This window comes from Vitis riparia, chromosome 8, assembly GCF_004353265.1.
Source record: "Vitis riparia cultivar Riparia Gloire de Montpellier isolate 1030 chromosome 8, EGFV_Vit.rip_1.0, whole genome shotgun sequence".
Lineage (NCBI taxonomy): Eukaryota > Viridiplantae > Streptophyta > Magnoliopsida > Vitales > Vitaceae > Vitis > Vitis riparia.
Window position 1 is genome coordinate 11,953,591 of NC_048438.1, and position 20,990 is coordinate 11,974,580.

Below are 20,990 nucleotides of genomic sequence, written 5' to 3' on the forward strand. Positions count from 1 at the left end.
TCTCCTTTTGTCTATGATACGCTTCCTATGGTAAGCATACCGTCATTACTTCAATTTTTATTACGTAAGCATTTTGGAAGCTTCCTGGAAGTTTCATCGAAGGAAAGGTTGCCTTTTTTAAGTGATTTTGGTCTTTGTATTGGATCCAAGTGAACCGATCTCCCTGCCTCTATTCTTCCTTTTGTAATTTTCCTAGGTATCGATCCAATTAATACATCTACCTAGATTTGTTTTCATTTACAGTGATGTTCTTGTATACTATCTAGATCATTAATAATTTCCATTTTAATTCTCATGATTTACGAAATGATTTAAGCTTATATATGCAGTTATTTTTTCTTTTGGCAGAAGTAACCAAGATGGTACCATCCCTGCAACACCGCCTCCGGGCAATCCTCCCATGGGCACAGCTTTTCTTCACAAGTACTAGAAACTACTTGTCGCAACAACCGCTCGAGTCCAAATGTATCCACGTCATTTTTGTCTTCATCGTTCCACTGCTAGCACAACTTGTTGAAGTGAAGTACGAAGGAAAAGCTGCGTCTCCCTTTGAAACGCATCCTAAAACAATGCTATTTTTCATTCTTTGTTTGCTAGCTTATTGTGTGGTCTATGGCATAGAGCTGAGGTTTTCTTCCGCTAGTCAGTCTTCAATTTATGCCCATGCCATGGTCTTGTTTGGGTCACTGTCACTGGCATCTATTGCGTCAATCTTTTTCCCGGACTCTGTCAGGTGGGTTCTATATCTGGTCTATATCATGTTATGCATGGGTCAGATGCTGTACACCCTAGTTCTAGTGCTGTATAAATGGCTCCGTCAAACAATCGGAAGTGGGACAGATGCTGCACTGCCTCAGGGAGCCGCCGGACCACAGACCTCTGAGGATGAAGGCAACACCCCCTCTCCCTAACTTTCCGTTGTTTTATTTGGGTGTATGTTCCTTAACAGTGCCTCACTCTTTTTTCTTTTCTGGGTTGTTTCTGTTTTCGAAAATTATAGTCTAACTGCCATGAGCTCCCTATTCCAACTTTCATGTCCCTAGCTTAGGACTGGACAGCTGGAAAAAAAAGGTGACAGTTTCAATCATGTTGCCATGTTGCATTGGTCTTCACGTTACCGTATGAAAGTATTTATGGAGAGCGAACACCATGTACATTCTTCCTTTCTTTTTTCTTGTTTTCCTGCTTTTGGACTGATTTGCGTTTGACTTTTCATCAAAGATAAATAAGAAGATATTTTAAAAATAATATTTCCAGATAACCATATTAACACAACACAAGAACTAGTCAGATAGAATCAAAATTTTAGTCAAGCAAATAAAAATAAATCTTAAATCCTAGTAGGGTGTTGTTTGCCAAGAAAATAAAAAATATAAAAGAGGCTCCCTCACTGGTAGCTCCCTGGCAGCCTCCTTAGACTTGAATCTAGACACGGGGCTTAGTAGTTGAAATTAAAGGACCGACTTGTGTTTAAAAGGACCCACTAAGCTTCCACAGTTTCTCCGTAATTGAGAACCCGGTCCGGCTGCTTAAATTTCAGGACTGCAGCATCAGCTCTAGCCCTTGCGCGGTTGCTGCAAGCCTGCACCTTACAAATTACATATGGTCGCCATTGTCAACCCAACAGGCTAATATTAGAGAAAACCATGAAAACAGGCCAAGAGTGTGGAGATATCGTGTCCTTGATTACGTGTCAAAAAATGATTCAAAGACGTCATCATTAGCCTCCCCAGTCAAAAGTAGTTGCTTTTCTCGAGTTGTTTTAAATTAATGATTCATACATGAATATAGAATAGACAATGGAACTACCGGTGCAATTAAAATAGGCTGCTTGACTTTGATGTTGATCTTGATAAGATGTTGGTCACACGGAATCTGAGGTACGTCTGAAATAAACATGGGATTTTAAAAATAGGAGAATTATGTTTTCAATCAAACATAATTGAGATAAAGTATTCCTATCTCCCGTGATTATACTCAAAACCTAGTGAAAAAGCAAAAATTAAGAGGAATGATGTTATCTTTCAAAAAAAAAATCTCTAAAATACCTTTTAAGTATTACATGAAAATTTTAATGGATTGCTCACCATTTCTCATTATCTTTTTAACTCTTTCCATTTGGATTGAAAAATGTTGGATAGCTTTAAGGTCAATTTTTTTTTCCCGCATCATTACTAAAAAAATATTAGAATTTTCATATGAGAATTAAATAAAATGTATGACATGAGTGTACAATATGTGGGTAACAAGAAAATAAAAATGAGTAGTTCATAATCGATTAAAATCTTTCATAAATAGTAATCTTATACACCCTTGTCGCTTAATACATTTATCTTGTACATTTAATGTAATACCCTTATACGGTGGCACAAATTTCATCTCTCTCCTAAATTATGTGTTCACTTAAGTGTGTTAGTCATATTTTCAATTATTTAGTTGAGAAAATGGTGAATGATTTAGGGTCAAAAAATTTTCTCAAACATCATTATTATGGAAAGTATTAGAATTTTCATGTGTGAGTTAAATGAAGTGTATGACTTATGGTCAAACTCTTTTAAGTCTTTTTATTATTTTCATAGAAAAAATAGTATTAAATAAAGTTTTCAATTTTCATTTTTAAAAATAATTTTTATTTTTTAATTAAACGTATTTTCAAAAAAAGACAATATAGAAAATAAAAGTTATTTTTAAAAATAAAAACTAGAAAAATATTTTTAAACTAAATTCAAACATAATCTATATAATTTTTAAGTACTTGTTTTCATCTAAAACGAATAAATATACATTTCAACCATTTTATATAAGAAAAATTCAATTTATAGTATGTATTGATATAATCCACTTCTAAAATTAAGTCATACGAAAAACATTTTAATTAGATATTTAAAATAAAAACTCTTTATTTATCCTCTTTCTTTTTTTTTTTCTTTTTCTTATTTTGATAAATTTTCAATTAATTCAAATCATTAAAAAAATATCCTTAGTAAACAAATTTGCTATATTTCTTATAACTTATTACTAAAAGTTATGTTAAAAAAAGTTATTAAAATAAGAAATGAAGCATATTGAAAAAAATTAAACTTTTTATTTTATAATAGTAAAAAAAACTTTAAAATACTTTTTAGTATAAAAGAAAAGAAAATAGTAAATATATTTATTTTAAATAGTGTTTTAATCATTAAATTATTTACTTTTAAAATGTAAAAGATAATTTTTATTTATTTAAATTAACATTTTTTTAGAAAGAATTTTCCAAAATAGTTTTTGAATTATTAATTTAATTTTTTAATTAAAAATAGAAAATAATGTTGATTTTTCAATTATTTATAAAAGAGTTTAAAAAAAATAATGAAAAATCTAAAAAATGATAAAATAAGAGAGAGTTTGTTGATAGTGACCAGTGAAGAGTTTTAATAAAGACAAAAATGAGTATTTTTGTCTATTACCGTCTTATATCCTTGTAATCAATTATGAGTAATGAGAAGACCTTAACTCAATTATCAATCATAGTGAAGTTGGAAGCACAATTCTCCCTATAAAAATTTATTAGCAATGATTGCCCATTAAATATTGATTGCAATGGCTGCTCCCCCATAGAAGGAAGAAAAGAAAATTGCTCAACATTGTGTATTCTGTTATGCTTTGTCGGGAGCTTTTATGGTAAAATCAACGTTGGGAATGAAGTGAAAGGAAAAACTCATTCTTCACTTTTGGTATATACTTCAACAACATCTTATTCACTCTTTTCAATATTGTTCAAAAATTCAGGATGCTGCATTACAATCCATTGCAGAATTAACGGATGTTTTCAGAATTCCTGTGCATTTAATCAGAAAAGTTGATGGGTTACAGCCATGGTTCAATCATAATCGAAATATAACATCATATTATAAATATATAATTTATATTTTATATAAATTAAAAATAATTATAAATATATATATATATATATATATATATATATATATATATATATATATATATATATATATATATATATATATTTAAATAATTAAAAAACCTTAATAACATTTTATATTTTATCTTTAAGAGAAAGAGGCAAAGAAGAAAACCTTAAGAAAGAAAAACCTTAAATCAAAGTGGCTAAAAGAAAAAAGAACCTTAAAACTAGAGAGACAAAGACGAAGAAAGAACTTTAAGATAGAGAGGCACAGAAGAAAACCTTGTAACACCCAAAAGAAGAAGACCTTCAAAAACCCAGAAAGAAGAACTTAGGTTTAAAACGCCCAGAAAGAAAAAGTATAAAAACACCCCTAAGAACATAGATTAAATGGTTATTTGATTAAAGTTGATTAAATAATCCTGAATTTACAAATCTAACCCTCCATATGTTTCAATCTACAAAAGAAGAAAAACACCTTTAAACACAGAAACAAGAAGAAAAACATCCAAAAGAAAAGAAGAAGATGGATTGAAACGCCCAAAAGAGATCAGAACATAGAATAATGGACAAAAAAACACATTCACAGCATACAGGGCAAAAGGAATAAGATTTAACAAAATCATTTAATAGAATTAAAGTGAATAAAAGAGAACTTTTACAAAGGGTGATTTCTCGGATTCCCTAGCTCTCTCATCCGCCCCTTCCGCGACAAGAGCCCTCCTCGTGTGGTGCAAACATTGGGTAGAACTCACTCTTGAAAACGGACTATCAGGGAGTGTGCAAAGCCTAATAACTCGTTGGGAAGTTAAAAGGAGAGATCTAAATTATTCACCTGCCAATGTTAAAAGATTCTTCAACAATAATAACAATCACTTAACAATAATGATAACAACCTAACAATAATCAAGAATAATAATCCAAGAGCATTCAACCAGACATCAAACATAACATGGAAAAACCCTCCAAATTGAGATAAAAAATCACTGAGAAAAAATTTTCCACTTCAATAAATGATAATACAATAATTAAGTCTTCGATTTCTCCACCTTGAAAACTTATATATCTCAATGCTTGAGGTGGGAATCCACCACCACGGGAAACAAGAACAAAGAGAAATCATAGAGAAAACACACCACAAGGACTTTCCCAAAATGTTGATGAAAGGAACTTGTAATTTTACCCTTAAGCCCTATAATAATGCCTAAAAAACATCTGTAATTTTCTTTTCTTTTCTCAATCAAATCCCTTTCTTCGTAAGAACTAATGCTATTTATATATCTATATTTGCACCTGGGAACACCCAAATGCAATTGGGTTGTTACAATAACTATTTAATTATAAAAATAACTTTTCTCTTTTATTTTATTAAGAAATTATTATCTTTGTACTCTTTTACCCCTTTTTAAGGATTGCAATGAAGTTAATTTAAAAAAAAAAAAAAAAAAACCTAATTAATGTTAGGCTTTCAATTATAATGATAATCTAAACTACGCTACACTTAAGTTTCATTGATAAAAGAACTTGAATAAGGTTAAGTATCTAATCCATGAGAAAACTTGATTATAGAGACTTTAGCTTTACTATGGTTAAGTTTCATTTAAAAAAAATTTAATTGAATTTTTCTTTTATCCATGGATCTTGATTGTAGGAATTGATGAGGATTGGAGATTTAGCGAGTAGCAACTTTCTAACTTATTTTCAAAACTACAAATAAAAACACAATTGCAAAAAAGCCTTAATAAAGATCTTAAAAAACTTCAACCAAAATTCCAACAAAAATTAAAAGCAAAAACCTCTAATAAAAAACAATTGTAAAAAACCTCAACAAAAAATTGAAATTACATAAAACCAAAATAAATAAATACGTAACAACAATCATAGAAAAACTGACAACAAAAAAAATCCTAGAAATTGTCAAAAAAAAAAAAAAACAATAGAAAAACCTAACAAAAAAACTATTGGGATTTTGATAAAATAAAGTTTAAAACTTTAGTTATTTTTAAAATAGAATAAAAATATTTTATACAAATTAAATTAATTTGGTAAGTCAAAATCTCTTAATTTGCGATTGATAATCTCCGATATTTGCAACTGTTAGGTTGAAAGTTAAGAACTTTAATGAAAATCATTTCTTACATTTATGATGGTCTCTTCTCCTATCTACCTTTATAAAGACAGCCTCCCTTACCTTCTGGAGTGACTTGGGATGATTTAATCAATCTTCCTATGAACATACTCATAAAGAACATAAAGAAGATATTGTTGAGAGTTATTGGAGTTATATCTTAGAGCAACTATAACCATTGGGAAGTGATAATAAAATATTAAAAAAAAACAGTTTATCTACACATGCCTCCCTAAGCACTTTTCTTTATCTCCTTTTAATTTGTTTAATTCAATATTTATCTATTATTTAATTTATATGTTTAAATTTCCAAGTTTTCTATAAACATAGAGTAATTTCCTAACAATATGAGCTATTATACTTCCAAAGTGAGAAATTGAAACCGGATATAATCTATTGCTATATAAATTTTTTTTGGAAAAAGAAGCAAAAAGAGGAGTTGATTGTGAATTATTTAAAGGAAAATGGAAAGACGGTATTAAATTTAGTTTTCTTTTTTGTTCTTATTATTAGAATTAGTTTATAGGATTTATTTGGTTAAAATTTGTGAACATCCCATTTTGTTTATTTTGAAAGTTCCCTATTGAATTAAAAACATAAATATTTGTACTACATTTTATAAAGTTTTATGTGGTTTGAGTTTAAAAAAAAAAAGTCAAAAATATAAAAGGAAAGTGATATTATATTCAAATAGGGGGGTTGACATGAGGAGTTTATTTAGAAAAAAATTAAATGGAAGAAGAATAAGAAATGGTAAATAGATTAAGGGGAAGAAGATTAAATATATATTAAATAATAAAAAAGAAGAAGAAGATTAAATAGTGGAAATGATATAAGAAGAAGAAATAGTAAATAGATTATAAAAAAGAAGAAGAAAAAGAATATTAAATAGATGAAATAAAAAAAAAAAAGAATTAGTAAATAGAAGATGAAACAAAAGAAGAAATGTTAAATAGGATATTAAATAGAAAAAGAAGATTAAGTAGATCATAAATAGTAAATAAAAAAAGAATAAGAAAAAATTGAATGGAAGAAGATGAGGATTATATAAATTAAACAGAATAGATTATATCATATAAAAATAAGAAGAAATACAAATAAATAAGATCAAAGATATATAAACAAAAAATAACAAATTTATAGTAAAACAAAAAAATATATTAATAAATAAAAAATGAATAAATTAATTGAAAAACCAAAATGGTGAATTAAATAAAATTTAATATATAAAGTTGAATTGATTAACTTAAAAACCAAAGTGGTAGATGAGAGGGAAGAAGAAATTCACCAAGATGACATCATATTGCAAATTCACCAAAAAATAGCAAATTGATGGTGAAAGAAATAAGACTCATACCACTAATAGATTTAACTAAAAAAACCAGCAGATAAAGAAAGATTATTGAAGAGAATAATGAGTTATTTGATTTTTCTCTAATCTTCTAATCTTCTTTTATTGAAACTTTGGTTTTAAAGGGGAAAAGCAAAATGGTTCTCTTTATTTATGGATGGATGTTGAGTGTTCACTCATCTTAAAAACATGTACATGTATTTCCTTAGAAAAAATTGTTTTAAAAAACAACTATCTAAAGAAAACATAAATATCATAAAGAAATTTACAAAGTTGTTTGGTTGCAATAAAACAAAAAGGAAAAGAAGAATGAAGGTAAGAAAAATCTCAACTTAACTCCACATGATATAAGGTTATCCAACTAAGGATCGCAAGCCTAGTTGAGCGTCTAGGAACCTCCATGTCATGGACTATTCAGCTCCATAGACTATTATATGTGATAAAACATTAAAATATCTTGGCATCAACTCGTTGGAGTGTCATTCCTATTCAAACATCTTCTCTATTTTATTTTATCTATTTTTTTAATTTAGCTTTATATAGAATATGATAAACTATGTTATGCTATGAAAATTAAGAAGTACTCATACCAAGGCATAATCTATGAATTAATTTGAAACCATATTCAAACAATACAACAACAAGCATGGATAATCTTAATCATACTTATTAGAAGGAAGACAAGAGATTTGAAAAATGAATACAAAAGGTTAAATATAATTTAAATTACATTTCAAATGAACCTTGAAATCAATTATGCATAATCAGAAATAGGACATCCTCACCTTGGATTTTCAAAAATTATTTCTAACTAAATCATTTTGAGGTATATCATCCAAGAGGTGGTCCATTGATGTATATCCATGCATTATTTGTTGTCGAGTAGGATTTCAATATTGCTATATGAAACAAGATGGAATTCCTACCTGTTGAAGATGCTACATAAATCCTGAAAGCACCCATACCCAAACATTCATAATGAAAAGTCATCTCCATTGAATAGGCATATTTGAAACAACAAATGAGAAATGTAAACAATAATAATATGTTAGAATTCTTAACTGCTGAAAATGCTACAATCCTAAAAGCACCCATAACCAAACGTTCAAAATGAAAAGTCATTTCCATTGAATAAATATATTTGAAACAAAAATTGATAAATTTAAATAATAAAAGCATATTAAAATATCATAAAAGTTGTGGACAGAAAGAAACCAAATTAGAACATTTAGGACCATGTATTGCTTCCCAAAACCACTAATAATATATCCATAATAGACAAAGGAGTTGAAAAGTATGTATAACTCAACAGTATTATAAATACAGTTCTAATTTCTGCATTAATTACAAGTTCATTCTAACTTCAAGACGATTCAACCCAATAGCCAAAGCTACTAATACTCATTATTATCATTCACTTCCTGGTTTTAAAGAAATAAGCTATTAACTACAATCTAATGTGTAATGACACAGAAGGAATATCCTAAAAATGTCAAAGAAAAGAACAAAATAGAGAGATATGGAGAAGTTCTATTGACGCGTTCTTTAATTTGATCACTTGATATTAAAGAAGCAATAAGTGTGGAAACTGGTACTTTAAATCAATGCATAACTTTGGCTTTTCACAAAGGTAAAAATGTATAGGCAAGCCTTTTTTCAAGGCATATATATGATTAATGTCATAAAATAGAAAAAGAGGTCAAGCACGCATGACATGTAAGAAGGAATTTCTTATACTAGGCTAACTCCACTAGTTTGTTGAGAAAATCAATTCATAGAGTTAAGATTAAAACTTAAATGTAACTCTATTATTTTTCTACTTGAAGGACTCTTCGTCCTTCAATCTCCACAATCAATTTCAATTATTTAACAATAACACGTTATGTGTGTATGTTTGTGTTTCACAATATTAATAACCAAATTTTTTTCAAGTGGAATATCTGAACTCGAAAAATTATGAACATACGAAGGACCAATTCATGATACATGAGCCAGAGAGGAGAAAAAGAAAAAAAAGTTCAAAAACTAAATACTTAAGTGGGACAAAAAGGAGATGGAGAAGAAGAAAAAAACTAAAAACTAAAATGAGATATAAATGAAGAAAAGAAGTTTAAAAAAAGTAAAAAAAAAAAAAATTATATCATTGAATAGATAAACTCACAAACTTGTGGGTAAATGAGATCATTGAAGAGAATAAGGAGTCATTTGATTCTCTCCAATTTTCCAATTTTTTTCTATTGAAGCTTTGGTTTTAAAGAAAAAAACCCAAATAATGTACTTTTTAACCAATAATTAATAATTTGAGTTTTTCAATGGATGCTAAGTACTCACTGACTTAGTCTTGAAAACATGTATACCTATTTTACCATAAATATAGTGAAAATTGGTAAAAAGAACAACTATAAGATATCATGGAGAAATTTAGACGAATGTTAGGTTGCAAAGAAAATTAGGGAAAAGAAAAAGGTAGAAAAGGAAAATTTCAACCCAACCCCCTATGATATAAGATTATCAGAGGAAAAGACAAACAATACAAGAATACTTTTCCTCCATTTTTATCTGATCTTTTGATAACCAAACGAAAGAGAAAATGAAATAAAAGAACTCAAAAAATATTTTTCTATCATTTTCATATGATTTTCTAGAAACTAAATGGAGAACGAAGGGATTCAATTGTTTAGAAAAAGAAGGCTATAAAACCTTGAATACAACTTTTGCAAGAAACATTAAAGATTTACAAGAAATACAACAAAATCTACAAAGAAATAAGGTTTCTTTCAAAGCTTTCATTGGAATACAACATAAACATTAAAGATTTACAATAGAAATATGATAGAATATATACCTTTCAAAGCTTGTACCCCTGAACTCTGTTTTCTACATCTTTTTGACAAAAAATTTGTGTCAAAGAAAGATGATGAGAATGAAAGAAAAACGAGAATGAGAGCGTGAGAGATGAGAGCTATCTTTAAAAAATAAATAAATAAAAGGGTAGGAGACAGGTAAGCAAATATTGTTGTTGTAACCGTTTTTTTACAAAATTTGAATTTACCTTTTCCTTCTTCTTATATGAATGAGAAGACTAATAAGAAAAAGGTGTTAGGATCATGAATTTTATTTCTAATATATGGATTAATTTAAAAATGTAAAATTCTAACTTTCTCATTTTCTTTTCTTAATTCTATTAAATTAGAATAAATTATTATAATTAGCACTTAAACAAGATTCTAAATTATGAGAAATTAGTAACAAGGTATAATAGATATATTTTAATTATAACTTAAATTTCGATCAATAGAAGTACTATCAAGACACTTTAGTTGTAATAAAATAATTACACTAAATAAAATTTAAATTTAAATTTTCATATTATTCTTCTTAGATTTCTTTTCAATAATAATTGTTTAGATTTCTTTTCAATAATAATTGTTATTCTTTGTGTCTCCACTTGGAACTTAATATATGTAGTATGAATCAAATAATTAACAAATTTATGTTTCTATTCTTTTTTACTTTATTTATAAATTAAAGAAAGAATAACATGTTTGAAACTATTAGTTTTCAAATACTATTCTTCACCATATTTATTATTTTATTTATATGTTTCTTTATAATTAACTAAGAGAAATTGAAAGTCATTTAATTCTTCATAAATAACAAAAACATATGAAGAGTTTATGTTTAATTTGAATTTGATATTAGACTTTTGACACATATGTATTTCACCCTCAAAATATGATGTATTTTGGTAATGAAAGTTGTATTTTCTATTACTTACATTTGGACTTTATATATGAATGTAAGTGAGTTGTACCAAAAAAAGGAAACGAAAAATATTTCTAATCAAAATATAAGTGAGAAAATATCCTAAAATTGGAAAAAAAAATATTATTAATATTTTATTACTCTAGATTTATAAAAATATTGATGAGAGTCGAAATCCTCACCTTTATGAACTTGTGTTTGAATATTTCTTTTAAGGTATGCATATCACCTTAAATATTTTTTTGTCAATTTCCTTAAATTTACAATTCTCCAAAACACTATCTCATTCAACAATAAATTTTCACCAAAAATATAGTGATAGGTCAGAAAAAAGCACTCCTTTGCTAATTTATTCATATATGTAAAACAATAGAATGGATATACACAATACCCAACCAAGCTTACAAATTTTATTAATAAGTCTACAATATTTTGTAAATTAGTTTACAATAACAATTAAATTGATTACGTCTATTAATTTTTATTTATAAATAAATAGAAAAAAATATATGACAAGAATAAAAAAAAATTGTACTAGATATAAACATAGTTGTGTCCAATATTAGAATAATCAAATAATTTTTATTTTAATAAAATAAGTTGTCAGATATTTGGTCGTTGGCAATACTTCAATTTAAAGGGGGAAAAAAAACACGTTCACATGCAGGGGTCAAACCAAGAACACGATTAAAATCCAAAGTCGGATTTTTCAATTTACACTAATTTTTAATATTTGAAAGTTTATCTTAAATTTGTGGTGCAACATGTTAAAATTAAATAATTTAGAAGTAATCTAAAAAACAAATAAACAATAGTTCTTATTTTTTCAAATTTTTATTTAAAATTTTGTAACAAAAATTAAATGATAAAAATATCATAATAAAACTGTTGATCCCCCAATTTTCCAAATAGAATTTACTTTTACAAATTTACCATGCAATTTAAACTTTATACTTAGAAACTCAATTTTTTAAAAAAAAAAATTATGGAAATATATATTTTTTTTAAACTCTTGTATTCTTAAAAAAAAAATTAATAATAATAATTTTATTAAAGATAAGATATTAAGACATTTAAAAAAAATTAAAACATAATTAAAAATATTTATAATTACATTTTGAAAAATAATAAAAATACAAGTATCATCGTAATTATAAATCCTATGCATTATCCATAACTAGAAATTCGAGATGCATGGTTCATTTACAAGTTCTGATAATAAAGAAAATTTTGTAATGGTTTCGTATGCAGCAAGAAATCTGCTGGAAGAATAAATCCACCACTAGATAAATAGAATAAATCCACCACTTGCTAAATAAACTATCTTATTTCTTTTAAGGGCTACTGCTATACACTGCCAAATATGTATGGTGGTTGACCTCTGGCTTTGCCACCCTGAAATGGTATGGTGGGCTATGATTCTCCAAGATATAACATTTCAGTGTTTCCTGGATAAGAAACTTTAGGCACACTTAGAAGGATTCGGGGGGACAAACAAGGATGAGGTTTACAAGAAAAAGTTTATATTTAGTTTGGTTAGGGAAATTCAGAGTACCCAAGGACTCTTAAACATACCGTTAAACAGCTGCTACTAATTATTTTTTTCTTCAACTGTGTGCAAAAAACAGGCCCCTGAGATGAGATATCAGTACTTCAAAAATCCTTTTCCCACCCTCATTTAGTCACCAGATGAGGAGCAGACGCCTTCAGCGGAAGTCCACATGAGTACGTTACATACTTGACGCTATCTAGAAGCACAACAACAAATATTCTCGAGAGGGATTTGGGACCCATCATGCCATCACCATCACTGTCGCCAGCCTCCCTGGGATCAAAAAGAACAGAAACAACCATAGAAGAGACATTTTTATTACTGCCTTGAAAGTTGTCTTTCTGTGAATTTCTTCCCATGCCTTCTTCAGTAATGTTGTGGGGGGATCCAGCAAGGGGTATGGGAAGACCGTGGAGGATCCTTCTATTCCTTCCCTTGTTTAGGTGAGTAGCATTCTGCTGGTTTTCTGCAGAGATGTTGGCCACTGAGGAGACTGGTACTATAGCTCCAGGAGCTGGTGAGACATCAAACTGGAAAACTTCGGTGCACATGCCAGAGCTCAACATGGGCCCTACATAAAGGAACAGAAAAGCACTACATATTTAAAAAGGCATCCATTGTGATAAGCACCTAGAGATAATAGTTGACTGCCAAATTTCTTAGTCCAGCATAATTCAAATAGCATGTGCAAGAGCAATGGAAAACAATCACAACCTTAAAACAAAATGCATCAAACATTTAAAAGAAGATCCATTCTAGTATTTGAAATTCACCAAACATGTCAAGTCATTTGTAACATCTGACAGGATTATAAGGACTTGAGAATTCATTTTCTTCTGCTTGTTTTGGAACATCTGACAGACTAACAATTGCACACCATACATATGAGCCCATTTACGAGAAAGAAGCAAAACTAATAGCATCCTAAATATGAGATTCATGTACTAAAAATTTCATCATGTGACCAACAGAATAAAAATCCCCTCTCCTTGCTAACTTAAGTGTAGAGCAAAGGAACACACCAGATTGCAATTCGTAACGACTACCAATAAAATTAATTTAACATCTCAATAACCTATCTTTATGTAATCAAACTTATGTTAGATATTAGTCAAGCCAACATTGACACAAATATAAAGCAACTATCAATCACCAGTATCCATGCTAGATTGTTCTAAGCATAGCTTAGTGTCATAAAAATTTATGAGGCCTAACACATGAATTGTGCACAAGTAGGCTGCCTGTATGTGTAGAGAGAGAGACCACAATCATTACCTGCAAGGCCTTCACGGAACCACTGTTGCAGTTTACCATCGGTTGACGTGGGCTGCAAATTTTCTTTTAAAGTATCTGAAGAACCAGATGCAAGAGCCTTATGTTGTTCAGCCGGGTTTCTGAACAGGTGAGGATGTCTCCCTTTATTCCTTCCAACTTCAGAAACAGGGAATGCTGTAGCCAAATTTCCAGCAATTGCTAGACCAGTCTCTCTAACATCATTAGCCAAAGAAACAGAAGGTTTAGGACTCTTCTTAGCAAGAGCTGCATGAGATGCCATAGCTTTCTCACTGGCCAGAACAGAATGAATTATCAAGTTGCCATCAATCTTCACAAGCTTATCATTTCTAGGTACATAAAGTGAAGCAACAAGAGGCTCACTAGCATTACGTGAATGAGCGTACCCATCTGAACCAGGTAATGGCTTTGATCCTCCTCCTTTCTGCTTAACTTCTGACCCAGACCCTCCACCTCGGCCTCTCTCACTATGAATTCTATCATCAAATCCCACTCCCATGCCACAATTTGATCCATTCAAATCGTCCTTAACTGTCAAAATCCTCCTGCGGTGCATATCAGAAAACCTATTGCTAATATAATCAGATCTACCAGGAACAGTTTCCTTAATTCCTCCATATTTGATGTTGACAAAGGGTACCAGACATCCCATAAGGAACATAAAAGACAGCATGCCAAGCAAACTAACACTGACAACCTTCTTACTTTTAGTCTCATTCTTCTTATTCTCTGTCTTCTTAACATTTGGAGCCGCCACAGGCTGCTGTGGTTTTGGAACCAAGGGAACCTCATTCTTCTTATTCTCCGATTTCTTAACCTTGGGGGCCGAGACAGGAGCCTGTGGTTTCAATCTAGGTATTGGAACCAATGGTACTTGAGACCCTTGCGGCTTCACTACATATGGTGCACAAGGTACCCACGGATAAGCCATGGGTGCCATTGAAGGATGAGGGTACATGCCGGCATGTGGTGGTGGGCACATGCCACCACCACCGAATTGTTGCCTAAGATTTGCATTTTCAGCCATTATAATTGAAATCTTACCAGTCAAATCTTGAATTGTTGAATGCATTGATCTTATCTTTTCCTCAAGCTCCTCTACATAATGCTTCTTTCTCTGCCTAGAAAGCTGGGCGCTCTCACGATTCCTCATCAATCTTGCCTTCTTTTTCTCCTCTTCGTCGTTCGATGCATTGGCGGTTTCGCTGCATATGGACGATCTCCGAAATTTGCTGCTCCTTGATTCAGTTGTTGAGTCATCCTGTTCTTTTTTCCTCTTGGGCACAGAATTTTTCCCAGAATCTTCCAATTTAACTTTCTGATCAACAACACCCCACGAATTATCGGCCAAATTGGGCGAAGATGGAACCCAACTAGAATGATCGGAATTACCAGAATCCAACAACGGGGAATTCACTGCCCCCGGAACCCCAGATCCACCGTTTCCGGAACCCTGAGACGATTCCGGTCCCGAAAACCCCCGATCGCAGCTTCCAGACTCCGGCGACGGAACATTCAAAACCCTAGCACCATCCAAATTCTGATCGCTGGAACTCTGAGATGCCACCGGCGGAGAAAGCTTCTGATCACAACAGCCCAACTCAATAGAAGAAACACCGGAATTCCGGTCTCCGGAAACCTGACACGGCAGAGAACTCTCAACGCCACAATTCCCCGATTCCGGCGAAGGAGAATTCAAAACCTTAGAAACATCAAAGCTCCGATCTGCAGAATCATGATCACCAGAACCTTCCTCGGGCAAAGGAAAATCGGCAAGAAAATCTTCGGATTCAGATGGGAAGTAGAGGTCGTCGAAGGTGAAATCGAAGTCGACGCCGTCTAAACCTAGATCAGACATGAAGGTTTCGTGCAGGGCAGCGTCGTTGCTGTTATCAGAGAAGAAGTCCGGGTCCAGAGGCGGCACTGCCAGTGGTTCAGAGTCCGCTGAGGGATTAGGGTTTGGAGAAACCTCCATTTTGAAGCCACAATCCATTCTCAGACAAATCCTCTGGAATGTTTTATATCATGTCGAAACGAAGACTTTGACCCTTTCTCCACGCTAATGCACCGCGCGTCAACTCACTGTCCCCCTCTCTGGTCCCACGTACACAAAATCATAGGTCTAAATGTTATCTATAAAAATAAAATAAAAAATAAAAAATAATCTCAATATCAAATATTAAATTATTTTTGTAGGGTGAAAGTGAAATTCTGAAAGACGCGTGGGATGGCAAGTTTGACGCGGCAAGTATCTGGAAACTTCCTTCTGCGGACTTCCTTTCCTTGAGTTTCTTTTCCGTTACGGTTACGCCCACTTCGTAGAAATTGCATTTTTTTTTCTTTTTCTAGTTTGTAAGATAATATTTTTTATTAAAGTTGTTGGATGTATAATTATACAAAATAAAATTCATGTTTCAATAATCCATTTGAAACTTATTAGGAACCAGTCAGGCAGTACTCGTTTGAATGTTTTATGTTTTTAAAAATATAAAACAATAATAATTTTTATATAAAATATAGTATCTCATATCTAAAAAAAATGTTTTTTAAAAACATTTAAAATTTGATAAATAAAAAGAATCATAATTTAAGTTTTTAAACTTTTTTAAAAAAAATAATTATTTTATTAAAGTAAGCCTATTATATATATAAAAATTAATATCATTTTCTAAACATATTTTTTTATGTTTTTATTTTACCAAATAAGCTCTTAATTTTCCTTTCTTCTCTATGGATAACGAAAAAACAATCAATACTTTTATCTTTTTCTATTATTTAATTCTTAGGGTTATGATTCCTTCTTGAAAATTAAGAGAGGAACGAAAAAATAACAATGATTTTATTAATATATATAAAAGAAAAAAATAACATTGAAAGGTTTTTTTTTTCTTAAAACTATATATATATATACCCTTCAAAAATTTAATTATCCTTTCTCACCCATTCACAACAAAAAAATATATTTCATAAAATTTTCTTTTTTTCTTTCTTTCTTTCTTTCTTTCTTTCTTTCTTTTTACTTTTACTTATTTTCTTTTCCTCACATTTTTCAAACAATACTGTGGACCCGCATTTTGCCTAATATGTTCCCACTCGATGGTATGACTCGCTTTTTTATTTATTTGTGAAAATTTGATTTTTAGAAAAAGACTTTGAGTCACTTATTTTTATTTTATTTTTTAAGGGGAAAACAAAATAAGAAAGAAAAATCATAAGTGTGACTTCTGAAGGAAAAATAGGTTTGTAAAAAATCGAGTATGGGTCCGGAGGTCAAGTTACTTATTATAAAAGTACGGTGGTGAGTCGTAGCACCTCTCTAAGCCCGTATACGTACAACCTCTACTAAACGAATTAAGGGAATTGTGACAATTAATTAATTAATTAATTATGAATACGAAAAAAAAAAATAATCATGCAAATGAATATGTACAAGTCATGATGAAAATCAATATACACATAAATAATGATGAAACATAATTATAATTATTCACAAAATAAGTTACAAGAGGATTATGCAAATTGATTTATTGAACTAATTAAAAAAATATTTGAAAAAAGAAAAAAAAATAGTTTTTTGAAAATTTCAAAGGATTTTATTAAAAACAATTTTGAATGAGTGATTTCAATTTATGTATTTACAAAACATTTTCTTCAAGTGATTTGATTCAATTTCATTTGTATTTAATTTTCAAGAAAAGTTATTTACACTTATTATATCAAAAGAATTTATTACAAAATTTTAATTTTGGCACAAAGATTATTTTTACTTGTTTTTACTAGAAAATAATGAATTTTTACAATTTTATTTACAAAAGTATTTTGATTCATTTTCATTTAAAAAAAAGTGATTTATACAAATTATTTAAAAAGACATAACTTTATTTCTAAAAAATACTTTTAATCCCATTTTAATTAAGGAAAAAATTCATTTTAAAAAAACATTTTTTGGACAATTTTATTACAAATTAATTTTTTGGACAACCTTATTTACAAAACAATTTTTGGACAATTTTTATTAAATGAAGAAATTTTTGGACAATTTTATTAAAAACATTTTTCAAATTCTATTATAAACAATTCTTTTGGATTTTTCTAAATGCATTTTTCTGAATTTTTATTTAAAAAAAAAAACATTCTTTTATTAAAAAAATATTTTAAAATTATTATTTTATTAAAACATATTTATTGAATTCTTCCTCTCATTTAAACAAAATTTGTAGTTTGTTCGATGTTCAATTATGTACACACTTAATAAATATATACGAATAAATATTTACAAGAACTAATAAAAATAAAACCAAATAAAAGTGGGAAATAAATTATGTACCAAAATAAACTTACAACAAGCTCAATGTCTTCTGACAGCTTTTTCAATCTCACTTTCTTCCATAAAATTTCATGTTGCACGTGTGATCAATTCGTACTCAGCCAACAAAATTGCATAATAGGTCGATGCAAAAACAAAAATAGCTCAAATGTAAATATCCAAAAATATATAGAGTTCAAAATAATTATTCAAGCCCAAATTCAAACTTGAAATTAGCCCAATAAATTTCACCAATTAAAAATGGGCTCAAATTAACAAATATAACCCAACAAAAATATCTCATATGTCATAGACCCTAATCTAAAGTTTTCGAATTAATAGCCAAAATATAAGTTCAATTAATCAAATCCAAGACATGATAAATTAAAATTAATATCCCAAGCCAAATCTAAATTAATTCACCAACAATAAATTATCCCAAATTTCATATTAATTTACCAACAACAAATTAACCCAAATTCCATACTAATTAACAAAACTCAAACATAAGACTCATAAACAAACATAAATGCACAAACCTAATTTCAATAACAATTACTATTAAAATTAAATCAAGAAAAAAAATAATAATAATAACAATAACAATAATCATAATAATAATAATAATAATAATAATGGAAAATGAGTGTAATAGTAAAGTGAGGGAATGAGAGAAAATGGGAGAGGGTCGTCGATCGGGCAAGGGCTCGCCAATAGTGACTAGCCGATAACCCTACCAACGACAGTGAGAGATTGATGGCTTTTTGAAAATAAATAAATAAATAAATAATAATTTTAAAAAAATGAAGATAATAAGAAAATGGGGATGGAAGGGCACTGGAAATGGCGTCGGTGTCATGATGGAGTTGAGTGGTAGTGTGTGGGAAGGGTTGTAGAGAAAAAAAAATTGAAGCTGAAAAAAATGAGGTTGGCCATGAGTGAGAGTTAGGGGGGAAAAAAATGGGGAAAAGAGATGGGGAGCCGGCCGTGTGTGTGAGTTGGGGGAGGAAAAGAAAAAAATGGAAGAGAGAAGATGGGGGAGTCAGCTGCTCTGTGGGTGTTTTGGGAATAGGTGGTTGTGTGTGGGAAGAAGGAGATGAAGAATGGAGAGGAAGTGGGAGAAAACAAATGGGTGCCGGCTGTGAGTGAAGTGTGGGAAGTGGTGTTGGGGAAAAAACATGAAGAAGAATGGGGGGGAAATCGGGGAGCTCGCCATGAGAGTTGGGGGAAAACCCCAAAAAAGTAGAAGAGAAAATCGGGAAGAAGAAGAAAGGAAAGGAAATGAGGGAAAAAAATGAAAAAAAAAAAAAATAGGAGATGTAGGTGTATGGTCAATGGTGAGAGATATAGGAGGAGAGAGAATGAGTGGGTGGGGTGGTTGGGGAGTAGGAAGAGAGAGGAGAGAGAAGAAAAATAAAAATAAAAATAGAATAAAATATAATAATAATAATAATAAAAGTAATAGTAATAGTAATAAAATAAAATACAAAATAATAAAAGCTATTAAATGGTGAGTGGGGCAAAAAAATCATATGTAATTGGAATTTAAAATCTAAGGACAAAATTGGGCTCAAAATTAAAGTAAAAATAAAATTGTGACAAATTTTGGGATCTACAAATATGCCCCTCTTTGGTAGAGTTCACGAGTAAAGTAAGTGTATACACAAACGAAACAAAATGAACTTTGCCGAAGAATAAGAAAGACCACCAAATTTGTCCCAATATGACATGGGCTCTCTTAAACCAAAATAAGAACAAAGAGGCTCTAAAACCCTACAAAAATGAAATGGCATGAATGGAAACTCCTAAGGTGCCTCTATAGTTACACTACGGATCTAGACTATCCCTCAAAAGTCTCCAAAAGTGACTCGAAAATTGATATCGAAGTCGAGTAACAGTCAAACCACCAAAAAGCATAAGAACAAGCACAATGGGAAAAACCATACGTGCGTCATACAAGGACACAAAGCGTAGGGTGTCTAACAATACAATCAAGACACAAGCTACGAGCTCAAAGAACTATGTCATGTGCTATGGAGAATAGGAAGCTCTAGAAAAGCATGATGAACAAGCGATAAGCATGAGGTAACAAGGTGAGGAAAATGAGGACGAATGTAAAATCGTGAAGGCAATATGTGCAATGTCAGTGAATATGAATGTCGGAGCTATGACTCTGAATAATAAGGCTAAGGAAAAATTACTCTGAACGCCAAAATGAAGAAAGATGATGACTCTAAATGCCTGAATGAGTATGCACAAGGCTCTGAATGCCAAATTGAAGACATGACTCTGAACGCCTAAAACCGAAGACATGGCTTTGAACACTAAATTGAAGACATATGACGATGGCTCTGAAAGCCAAACTATGGAGAGATAATGGCTCTGAACGCTTGAAACTAGAAGAGATAAGTGACTCTGAATGCCTAAAACTGATAAAAGGAATGGCTCTGAAATCTTAAAACTAGAAAAGATGGCTCTGAACGCCAAATGGTGAAAATGGTTATGGGTCATAAGTTCAGGGCTCTAAATGCTAAGAATGACTCTATGCCATAAATAAGAAGAACGACTCTGGGTCGTGAGCTTAGGGCTCTAAATGCTAAGAATGACTTTGGGTCATAAATGAGAAGAACGGCTCTAGGTCGTGAGTTCAAGGCTCTGAATACTAAGAATGACTCTAGGTCATAAATGAGAAGA

The 20,990-nt window shown here is 30.4% G+C and overlaps 1 protein-coding gene across 1 annotated transcript; it reads right to left on the reverse strand.

The window, feature by feature from the left end:
• Positions 1 to 12,438: 12,438 nt before the first annotated feature.
• LOC117920320 (bZIP transcription factor 17) lies at positions 12,439 to 15,982 on the reverse strand. Its single transcript, XM_034837770.1, has 2 exons — positions 13,973 to 15,982; positions 12,439 to 13,268 (listed from the first exon to the last, which is right to left on the reverse strand). The coding sequence occupies exons 1-2, from the start codon at positions 15,963 to 15,965 to the stop codon at positions 12,820 to 12,822; spliced, it is 2,442 nt and encodes an 813-aa protein (XP_034693661.1). The 5' UTR covers positions 15,966 to 15,982; the 3' UTR covers positions 12,439 to 12,819.
• Positions 15,983 to 20,990: the final 5,008 nt, after the last annotated feature.